At 38.7% G+C, this 12,138-nt stretch overlaps 1 protein-coding gene across 46 annotated transcripts in view; it reads right to left on the bottom strand.

Moving 5' to 3' along the window:
* The window catches only part of PCBP3 (poly(rC) binding protein 3), a 76,227-nt gene that overhangs the window by 21,731 nt on the left and 42,358 nt on the right, over positions 1 to 12,138 (bottom strand). For 45 of the 46 annotated variants that reach the window (XR_015732191.1, XR_015732195.1, XR_015732188.1 and 42 more), the window contains one exon: positions 10,229 to 10,270. Coding sequence is in view for 35 of the 46 variants with exons in the window: in XM_087885983.1 (XP_087742109.1) it covers positions 10,229 to 10,270 (42 nt within the window). In the remaining 11 variants the exon portion in view is untranslated. Of the gene's footprint in view, positions 1 to 3,530; positions 3,584 to 10,228; positions 10,271 to 12,138 lie in introns of those variants that run through there. The other variant, XR_015732193.1, reaches the window with a different exon arrangement.

Raw genomic sequence — 12,138 nt, 5'->3', positions numbered from 1 at the left:
TCTATTGGAGCCAAGGCGTCGGCCCCTATGTTGGGGCGTTGGATCCGTGCTACCATCTCTACAGCCTACCAAAGACAATCATTACCGGTCCCTCACCACATCACGGCCCACTCCACCAGGAGTGCGGCGACCTCCGCTGCATGGGCAACCCAGGCTACGTTGGAGGAAGTTTGCAGAGCAGCCGCTTGGATGAGCATCTCTCCCTTTATCCGCCACTATTGAGTGGACTCGTTTGCATCTGCTGAGGCGGCCTTCGGGTGGAGGGTCCTCCAGGCTGTTCACTCAGCTTGAGGTAACAGGGCCCTTTCTCTTCCCTCCCAGTGGACATTCAGCTTTGGTATGTCCCCAGTCTGACAGATGTTCCTTACGCTGAGGAGAATGGACGTTGGACTTACCTGATACGTCCGTTCTTCCTTAGTAAGGAACGTCTGTCAGCCCCACCCTTCTGGCGTGCCCTGTTCCCGGTGGGGTGGGTGGTGTTCTTTTATCTTATTCTTCTGTTGGTTTGTCCGATGTATGTGGTGGGGCAGGCGGTGCATGGGATTTCATATACTCCTTGATTTTCTAACTCAATTTTGTCTTTGGGGTTTCTTAGGATGGTGGATATTTTTCGGTTTGTGCAGAATGCTGTCTTGATGTTGTGTTTGTGGAGGATCTTGCTGATTTTGTCTGTGGTGCCTTTTATGTATGGGAGGAGGGCTTTGCCGTTTTCTTGTTCTCTGTCTTGGATTTTAGTGGGGGTTTCTTTTTGGATTAGGTTGGTAATCTTATTTCTTTGGAATCCATTGGATGTTAGTACATTAGTGAGACTGTGTAGTTCGGTTTTTAGGTGTTGTTCATCAGCTAAGCATTTTGTTCTGGAGATGAGTGTCTTGGCTACGGAGTTGATCTGTGCTGGGTGGTGGTGTGAGAGTGCGTGCAGATAGCGGTTTGTGTGTGTTTTCTTCTGGTAGATGGTGTGTCCTAGGGAGCCATTGGATTTTTTGTAGACTAAGACATCCAGGAAGGGAAGTTGGTTGTTTGCTTCTGTTTCCATGGTGAACTGTATTTTGGGGTGTAGGCTGTTGAGGTGTGTGAGGAAGTTGTCCAGTTTTTCTTTCCTATCTGACCAGATTATGAAGGTGTCGTCTACGTATCTGAGCCAGAGTTTGGGTTTGTGATCAGATTTTTCTAGAGCTTGGGTTTCAAAGTGTTCCATGTAGAGGTTAGCAATGACAGGAGAGAGGGGTGATCCCATGGGTGCTCCTTCTATTTGTTTGTATTTTTGTCCGTATACCCCGCAAAAACCTCAGAAAACAAATATATATATATATATATATATATATATATATATATATATATATATATATATAGGCTGGATACCCGTGCTTTGCTACGAAACTATGTGATCAGGCTTTATAAATCGACACAGCTTGAAAATTAATGAGTAGCTACGATCGGCCTCTCCTGTACCTTTCTCTCCCTCAGCCTTGCCCCAAAGAACCCTATCCTATCCTATCCTATCCTATCCTATCCTATCCTATCCTATCCTATCCTATCCTATCCTATCCTATCCTATCCTATCCTATCCTATCCTATCCTATCCTATCCCCCTTCTCTCCCTCAGCCTTGCTCCACAGAAGCCTCCCCTATCTTATCCCCTTCTTTCCCTCAGGCTTGCCGCACAGAAGTCTCCCCTATCCTAGCCCCTGGTTGCTGCTGTGAAAGTAAAACTGAAAGGAAACTCCTCTCCTCTGCTTGTGTTTTGCATTTGGAACAGATTTCTTTTCAGGTGGGGAGGTGGAGTAGAACTCCTTAGTATCAGAGGGCTGTTTGGAAAATGAAACAGTATTTGCTGTGTGAGCAAGAAGGAGACAGGAAGGAGCCTGGCCATGGCTTAGCTCAAGTGTTCTGTATTAAAGCTGCTTTCTGCTGTGAAAGTAAAACTGAAAGTGAAACTCCTTTCCTCTGTTTGTGTTCTGCATTTGGAACAGATTTCTTTTCAGGTGGGGAGGGGGAGTAGAACTCCTTAGCATCAGAGCATGCTAATAATAATATAGGAAATACTAATGCTCTGATAGTCATTTTGAAAAATCCTTTTTTAGTGAGCACCTAGAAGCCAAGAGAAACATACGTGGCAAATTTCAAGTTTGTCGGCTTTATGGTTCTGGAGATTTCATTATTACGGCATGAGTGATTTTTGCTTTTATATATATAGATATATTGTTTGAACATCTCTTTGTATTTACACATGCTTTTGTTAGTCAGATGCACTGAACTCAATTTGGCCAATTCAGAAAGATTTCAGGGATGCCAAACTAAAATAGGCTTTACTGAAATGGAGTGAATTCAGAACTGAAATATAGTTCAGAATACATTCAGAGGATCTATTATGGAAAACCAGTTTTATTTTACCTGAATACACCACAATATAAAACTCAATGGGCTAATCAGAACACAATAGCTCCACTTCAAACCAGTCAATGTGTCTTTCATGAATGATACTTTTCTCAGTAAGTTTCTTATATAAGGAGAATGAGGAAATAAAGAAGATGGTATGATTTTTATTTTAGTACGGATACAAAATAATTTTTCATTAAAAATAAATTGTTTTAGTTTTCTGGTTCTATTTCATTTATTCATCATATTTATATAGCTTCCTATCTCACAATCAAGTGACAGGGCAGCATCCAACAAAGTTAGAAAAGTTTTAGCTCCTTGGAAGACTTGTATCAGTGTAAACTTTGCTGTTTTGTGAAGTATGGGCTGCTAACTGTCCTGGACATTCAACCACCAAACGTTCCCAGAGTTTCAAAAGCCAGATTGCAAATGTTATATATTCCCTAGAAGCTATGTAATTTGTATAACCACTTATGTAATCATTTGGTTAGGCAAATTAATTACAGATACCTAATGTACAACAATAAAAACCCCACCATCTCTTTTCCTTCATTTACTTAACTCTTGACAGCACACTAGGGAAAACACATAAATATGCATATATTACAGATGTCTGAAAGACTGCAAATGAATATAAGTATCATTTTACAAAACCTTTTACGTTAAATTTAAATGTTTAAAGGCCTGGAGACTAAAACATATGAAGAACAGTTGCAGGATTTGGGTTTGGCTAGTCTAGAGAAAAGAAGGACATGATAGCAGTATTCTCAGTATTGAAAGGCTACCACAAAGAGGAGGGGGGGTCAATTTATTTTCCAAAGCACCAGAGGGTAGGACAAGAAACAATGGATGGAAACTAATCAAGGAGAGAAGCAACCTAGAATTAAGAAAAAACTTCCTAACAGTGAGGACAATTAACCAGTGGAACAGTTTGCCTTCAGAAGTTGTGGGTGCTTCATCACTGGAGGTTTTTAAGAAGAGATTGGACAGTCACTTGTCTGAAATGGTATAGGACAGCGGTTCTCAACCTGGGGGTCGCGACCCCTTTGGGGGTCGAATGGCCATTTCACAGGGGTCGCCAAAGCCCTCTCCCGCCCCCCCCACACCTTCACTCACCCTCACTCTCTGCTCTGTTGGATCGCCGGCCGTTCGCTTACCCCGCTCACTCCCAATCTATTGCTGCCTCCTGAGTCCCAGCTGATGGCTAGAGGGAAAAAAACTGTTTAAATTCTTGCCGCGGGGCTTTGTTAAATTGCTGGCTCGCCCCGCCCCTCTGCACCACTATTTATTGCCAATAAATAGTGGTGGGCGAGGGGCGGGCGAGCCAGCAATTTAACAAATGGTTCGGTGTTTTTTTGTAATTTTATTGGCCTGCGGAGCTTCAGCATAGGCTAATTAGCCCTTGATTAGATCGGCTCCCGACTCTCAGCTGATTTGCTCTCAGCTGTTTTGCTCAGGGCTCTGCTGCTTGCTGGAGAGATTTTTTCCCCCCTAGCTATGCTGAAAAACGAAACTGAAAGTAAAGCAGGCTGTTGGCTTTGCTGTTGCTGCAACGTTAGAAAATTAGCCAGGCAGATTTCTTTTCTTTTTCCTCACCAAAAAAGGTAGGTGCAAACAATGGGTAATTTAGGGAAAAAGAGGAGAGTTCAAGATTTTAAAACACAAAAGAAAAAAAGCTCTATTTAACTAGGGAATTGTAATAATTGAGATACTATTAATTGTATATTGTGTTGAAAGCAGAAATGGTTAAGTTGTGGTTTGGAGGAATATATGGGAGAAATTATTTGGTTTATTATTATTGGTAAATATAATTAATTGATTTGTAAGAAATTGGATTGCATGGAAATAATTGGAATATTCATGTTCATATTGATTAATATATAAAAAAGGTAGTCATATAACTAATTGATTTATATTAAAATGTTGAATTTATATTAAACAACTAATATTACATAATTAACCAATGTGAGGATGGATATAAAAATAGATGACAATGGGAAGGGGTATAATATAGAATAGAAGGGAAAAATTGAATTTGATTAAGATTAGAGATGAGGATGAAGGGTAATATTGGTTTTTTACAAAAATAGATGAGGAATAAATATGGCAAAAAGGAAATATAGAAATTATAAATTTAATTGAAATGACTAAACACTGTTTAAATTTGTGAACCGGCCAAATACTCTGTTCAAAGAAAATACATTGTATGTTTGTATGTGTGTTTCTAATTATTGTTATTTATTCATATTTGTTCTCTTTTATTCTTTAAAGTTTAACAATTCATTCTTTATCTTAATATCTTTATATTTGTTTGGGGCTGGCTTTCTTCCCTTTCATCTTTTTTATTGTACAGCAATCTTTCTCCTCAAACCTACCACCTCTCTCTTTTCTTTCCTTCTTACTTTCTCTGCCTCCCCCTCTTCTTCTCCTCCCTACTTCCTCTTCCTTTCTCCTTCTCCTCCTCTCTTCCTCCCTCTCTTACCCTCACTCCTACTCTAATTTCCCTTCCCTTCCTTCATCCTTCTCTATTGCTGTATCCTTTTATGCATATGGACTACTCAGAGGGCTGAAAAAATTATTTCTGACTGGTCCTCACACTTTTGACTAGTCCTCGAACTTACGACTGTCCTCACATTTTATGTTTTTGCCCTATCTTGTCATCATGGTGAAGAGAAGCAGTTGTGAAATGAGTGACATGGTTGTTAAGAATGCTACAATGGGCATAAATGATGACCAGTCATAAGTGCAAAGACCGGTCAAAAATGCGAGGACCTGTCAGAAATCACTTTTTTCAGCCCTCTGGGTAGTCCTTTTGTGCATATGGACTACTCAGAGGGCTGAAAAAGTTATTTTTGACTGGTCCTCGCACTTTTGACCAGTCCTCGGATTTACGACTATCCTCACATTTTACGTTTTTTGCCCTATCTTATCACCATGGTGAAAAGAAGCAGTTGTGAAATGAGTGACATGGTTGTTAAGAATGCTGCATGGGCATAAATGTGAGGATGGTCATAAGTGTGAGGACCAGTCAAAAGTGCGAGGACCTGTCAGAAATGACTTTTTTCAGCCCTCTGAGTAGTCCCTATACACATAGCCACGCCCACCCAGTCACATGACCTCCAAGCCACGCCCACAAAATAAGCCACGCCCACAGAACCGGTAATAAAAAAATTTAGAACCCACCCCTGGTTGGGGGTCACCACAACATGAGGAACAGTATTAAAGGGTCGCGGCATTAGGAACGTTGAGAACCACTGGTATAGGATCTCCTGCTTGAGCAGGGGGCTGGAGTAGAAGACCTCCGAGGTCCCTTCCAGCTCTATTCTAATGAAATCTCAGTTAACAATCTTGGAATTCTGTACATTTTTTTAAAGAACCAGAAGCTGAGTTGTACTGAAATACTGCAGGGATTAAGAAAACAGAATTTCAATGAATTGCATATTCCAAAATTAGAGTTGGATAATTGTGTTTATAAAAAAGTCTGGCCTTCTTTCAAGCTGTCCAACACCAAAGTTTTGGATTTATGCATAAACAGTTAAATCAGACAACAATGGTCAGAAATAAGAAAAAAACTCCAAATCTTTTTCTTTCCTTTGTCCCTTTCCCCCTCTCAATTTTTTCTAATTCTCTTTTCAATTTCTTTTGTTATATTTCTATTCTCCTTCCTATTTGTATTCTTGCTTTTTTCTTTTGTTTTTCTTTTAACTATTATTAATACTGTTACTATTCTCTCTCTTTTTTCACTATTATTTTTATTTAAGTTGATTTTATGAATATACAACAATTTGATTTGGAAAAAATGAGTATAAATGATTGAAAATTATGATTTTTGGATGTTTTAATACTTTTTTAAACTTGGAATTTTTAAGCTCTATTTATAGACCTAATAATTTAGAAGAAAATGTTCTCTAAGGTGCTGGATATTAAGAAGAATTAATTACAGATTTAATAATTATAGAAAATTGATTTTAAAGTGATTTAAAATATTGATATTCATTGGAAATAAATATGGCACGGGAGAAAGCCTAGGAGAGAATAGGAGGTAAGATATTTGTCGATATACTTTTTTATTTTTAATCAGTTAAAAACATGGAGGAGAATGGATTTAAAAATGAATATGAGTAATATATTGTGAATTAATTTAAGGTTAAATAATTGAATAAGAGATGTAGAAATGGAGGAAAACATAAAGCTGGACAATAATTAAAATAAAATGTTATGAATTAGTTAAAAAAATGAAGTTAGGAGTGGAGGGAAGCATGATTCTGGAGAACAGTGAAAGTAAAGCTGTGATCTAGTCTTACAAATAAGGTAGGAGTGGAGGAAAGCATCATACTGGAGAACAGTTAAGGCAAAACTGGGAACCAGTTAAAAATAAAAATAAGAGTTAGGAGTGGACTGGAAAGCACGGACTGGAAAATAGCCAAAGTAAAGCTGTGAACCAGCCACTAGAGTTAGGAGTGGAGGGAAGCATACGCTAGGTAACAGTTAAAGCAAAACTGTGAACAAGCCAAAAAATAAAAAGTTAGGAGTGGAGAAAAATATACCTGGAGAGCAACTGAAATACAGTTGTGAACCAGTTAAAAATAGAGGTTGGAGCGGAGGAAAGCATTGCTGGGAAGCAACTATTTGAGTTGCGAACCAGTTTCATAATAGAGTTAGGAGGATTGAAGGAGATAACGTTGGGATGCAGTTAAATTATACTGTGACCAGCTCAAATAAGTAAGGTTAGGAGTGGAGGAAAGCATCGCTGGAAAGCAACTGATTAAGTTGCGAACCAGCCAAAAATAAATTCAGGAGGAAGTGGAGGAGACAATACTGGAGAATAGTTAAGCCAAATTGTGAACCAGTTAAATAAATAGAGATGGAAGTGGCGGAAAACACTGTTGGGAAATAGCTATTTAAATTATGAATCAGTTAAATATTAGACTTTAAAATAAAGTATTTTGGGAGTGACAAATTTTAGATGGAAATGTTGATTGATTTAGAAACAATTAAGAGAGGAGGAAAATATTCTTTGTTAAGATTATGGATATTAGTTGTCATTTAAAAGAGGTACAAACTCGATGTAATGGGTCCTGGAAATGAGGAATATATATGAAATATTGATTGTTAAAATGACAAAGATTTGGAATGATGTCTATTTGGAAATAATTGTTTAGAATTTAGGGTGACATAGTAGAATGTTTAAAATCTAAATGTTTAGAATAAGATTTCTTTTTCTTTTCTTTTCTTTTCTTTTTTTTTTAAAGAGGTAAATGGATAAAATTTGGAACAAAATTGATTGAGGGAATATGAGTAATTGTATTTACTTTATACCGGATCAAATCCTTGCTCTAAAAAGATGTATTTTATGTTTCATGTTTTTGTTTTTTTAAAAAAAAACTTTTCAAAAAAAAAAAGAAAAGAAAAAAGCTCTAAATCAGCACAAAGAGAATTGTGCTGTCTTCACTGATTACGATCTTACTCTAGCAGCTGAAGTTTTTCTAAACTGACGAGATTTCTTTCATCTAGAAAGTGTTCTGTGTTGCTCTCTCTGTTTAAGGATGTGCTTTGTAAGATGTGATAACATTTCTTATTTGAGAAATAATGGCATTGATTTCCATGGGTTGATCTGCTCTTTAATATCCCACTCCAGTTCATTGCTCTCATTTGGTTTGGGAGTGAGCCAGCTTGAGAACAAATTATTAAAATGTAATTATTTTTTTCCTATAGCTATATTGATTTTCTTTTTCACCTACTGCTACAACCATGCTTGGACCACAGTATTTTCTCATTTATATAATATGCATGAACTTGTGGAATTTTATTAAACTAAAGGAGAGAGGGACTGGATTACCCGCCTCCTTTGTAAATAATGATCAGTAGGCTCTTTTTCTGAAGAAGGGGGACCTTGAGTCATAGCTGCATGACATATAGCAGGAGTGTCAAACTCGTGGCCCACGGGCCAGATGTGTCACGCACCAGCCACCCCCACCCCCAGTTTAGCAAAAGGGAGAAAAGTCATAATATGTCACATGACAACATGACATCACGAGTTTGACACCCGTGACATGTAGTATATTGATTGCTTATGTGGTTAACTTTGAAGTTTTAATTTCATATCATTCAGTGTTCTGTATCACCCTGAAGCCCCTGTTCAAAGTTCTTCATTATGGACAACTATATTACTGTGTAACACCAGCAGAGAGATATAAGGATAACTAACACGTTAAAGGAGAATATTTGTAATTCATGGTTGAAATGAGGGGTCCTTGGTGCTCTCTGAAACCTGGTTGTTTTCTTGCGTTTCATTACCCAAACTAGGTAATATCATCAGTGTTAGTGCGCAATCAGTACTGGTGATGTTACCTAGTTTGGATAATGAAACATTTGCAAGAAAACAACCAAGCTCAGAGAGCACCAAGGATCCCTCAACTAGCACTTTCATTTCCATATAAATTTCCCATCCCTGCATGTTGAAAGTTCCTGCATGAGAAGTAGGCTTAAGTTTGTTTGAACATATTTCCATATTTTTATTTATTGTATATTTATCCTATTACATTCAGTGTTATATGCAGTTAATCAGATAGACATTTTCTAAGCAATTGTTATTTATAACTAGGAGAAATGTAATAAATGTTATTTATTACATGTAAGACATGTATTTCTGATCAGAGAACAGTAATTAATTTTCTTCCATCCATTAATACATAAGCAAGCAAGCAAGCATAAAGCCTAGACATTGAAAACAGGTAAAAATGAAGCCCCCTGAGTCTTCGGAGAGGGATGGCATATAAATTGAATTAATTAAAATTGAATTAATTAAAGCCCCAATTTTTTTCTCCCTGTATAAAATTCAGTGTGAGCATCCGTTGGCAGCATAGAATGGGCTAAATAAAACTCATTCATAATCTTCATTTTGCAGCTGAAAGAGACAACAGTTGGTACTAATCTCATTTATGAGAAGCATTTTTGCAAATGTTGTTTCAGATGTTATTTATATGCTTTTTTTTTTTAGAGAGAGGAAGGAACATAAAGTAAGAGCTGTGGTGGCACAGTGGTTAGAATGCAGTATTGCAGGCTAACTCTGCTCACATTGCCAGGAGCTCGATTCCTTCAATCCTGACCAGCTCAAGGTTGACTTGGCCTTCCATCCTTCTGAGGTCGGTAAAATGAGGACCCAGATTGTTGGGGGCAATAGGCTGACTCTGTAAACCACTTAGAGAGTGTTGTAAAGCACTGCGAAGCAGTATATAAGTCTTATTGCTACTGCTATTAAGAAAAAATGTTTTTGCTAAAGATGTAAAACAAATAATGATACCCACTTCTGGTTTGGAATGACTACTGGAGAACAATAACCAACTGTTTCCCCCTCCCCCAAATTCTAAAAATAAAGGATTCAGCATCAGCAGAAATTTACTCTCCTCTTTCATTATAACTAAGGAAATGGAAAGTGTCTTGAACTCTTGGCAAAAGGTGGAATATAAATTAAATAAATTAGCAAAGACTAAGGAAAATAGCAAGGATTCTGGGTATAACCACATCATAAAGTAAGAAGATGCATAAACTCAGGTTGTTTATGTCATTATCAGCATTATGGCAGAAAAAATAAAAGGAAGCTCTTTAATGGCTAATATCAGGAAACAAAAAATTTAGCAAAGGGATAGCATAGAAATTTTTTTGATAATTTAACAACAGGCCAAGTCCTCAATAGAAATATAATTGGGTCCTAATTATTACCAATACTACACATGGCCAATTATTTTGAAAAAAGCATATTAATATTAAATATTAATATTAATATTACTCATTTGACAAAGCATGCAGGTGACATAAATACATGTACAAATAATAAAGAGAAACTCACATCTGGATGTGGAATTGCATATTGTCCTTGAATTGTATAGGCCTGGAAAAAAAAGCAGTGTAAGACACTGACACATGATCAGTTGCTATAGGCTTCACTTCATGCTAGACTTGTATCACTAATCTACGTAGCAGCAATATGTTAGGATCCTCCATAGTCTGCAATATTTGAGTCTGTCTGTCACATCAGGGACATTGTAATAACACCATACTATAAAGTGGGTATAGGCCTAAAGTATATAATAAACTGGAATGTAACTGAATCCTTTAAAATGTATCTACCCAATGAAGCACTTTCTAATGCTGGTAGTAATTAACCATTTCTACACTTCCTAAGCTTTTGCCCCTGACCCATTTGGGCGCATAGGCAAGTGAAACTCAAGGAGAAACTCACCAACTAACAGTGAAGCCAGAAGCTAAGATTGGGACCAGATGGTGCTTCCAAATGCGTTACACAGCCACCCTCCCCTCTTTATTGGGTAGCCTGAGGTTCATCCCTCTCCTCCCTTTAATGCAGGCCTTTCAGCTAATTTTCCAGGGCCAGTGTTGGAGGGAGAAAATGTTTGAATAATTTCTCTAAATAAATTAAATAGTTTTCAACAATAGTGGTCCTTGTATGAGTGAAAAGGAGTAAGTAGTTACAACCTTACCACACCTCTCAGTTTCTCCCTGTGAAATGACCGCACCTAAGTACCTGGCAGCTGAATAGAGACCTGGTAGCTGGGAAATGACTCACCTTAACTCTTGCATAGCAAGAATGGCACAATTGAAGGAGAACTGAGTTATCAGGCATTCCTTTTTCAAAAATATATTTGTCCCCATACAGGCCAAATTGAAACTATTGCAAACCAAGCCCACAAGAATATCTACTTTGTTTTCATGCAATTAAGTATTGGCCTTAATTTCCCTCTTAAATAATAATAATAATAATAATAATAATAATAATAATAATAATAATAATAATAATAATAATAATAATAATAATTTTATTTCTATACTGCCCTTCTCCCGAAGGACTCAGGGCGGTGTACAGCCAATTTAAAAACACAAGACACAACAATGATTAAAAATTAAAATAATTAAATAGATTTGGCCGATTTAAAACCCCAAAAATTTAAAATACCCCAATTTAAAATTATTATGTTGATAGCCCGGCCTGGCGGAACAACAAGGTCTTCAATGCGCAACGAAACACCCGGAGGTCGGAGATCTTACGTATTTCTGGGGGCAGTTCATTCCACAGGGCTGGGGCTCCCACAGAGAAGGCCCTCCCCCTGGGTGTCGCCAGCCGACATAACTTGGCTGATGGCACCCTGAGGAGACCCTCTCTGTGGGAGTGGACTGGTCGGTGGGAGGCTATTGGTGGCAGAAGACGGTCTCGAAGGTACCCGGGTCCTATGCCATGGAGCACTTTAAAGGTAGTAACCAACACCTTGAATCGCACCCGGAAGACCACTGGGAGCCAGTGCAGCTTGCGCAGGAGGGGTGTCACACGGGCACAATGAGTTGCGCCCATAACCACCCGTGCGGCCGCATTCTGGACCAGTTGGAGCCTCCGAGTGCTCTTCAAGGGGAGCCCCATGTAGAGAGCATTACAATAGTCCAGCCGGGAGGTGACAAGGGCATGAGTGACCGTGCGCAAGGCGTCCCGGTCCAGAAAGGGCTGCAACTGGCGGATCAGGCGAACCTGATAAAAGGCCCCCCTGGCCATGGCCGTCATATGCTCTTCTAAAGACAGCCGTGCGTCCAGGAGGACACCCAGATTGCGAGCCCTCTCTGTGGGGGGCAAAGATTCACCCCCAATAGTCAGCGATGGCACCTGCTGACTATATCGGGACGCCGGCAGCCACAGCCACTTGGTCTTGGACGGGTTGAGTCTGAGCCTGTTCCTCCCCATCCAGACCCGCACGG

This window comes from Pantherophis guttatus, chromosome 1, assembly GCF_059756535.1.
Source record: "Pantherophis guttatus breed Tessera chromosome 1, ASM5975653v1, whole genome shotgun sequence".
NCBI lineage: Eukaryota > Metazoa > Chordata > Lepidosauria > Squamata > Colubridae > Pantherophis > Pantherophis guttatus.
The sequence above is the reverse complement of the archived record's forward strand: the minus strand, read 5'-3'. Positions and strand labels throughout refer to the sequence as shown.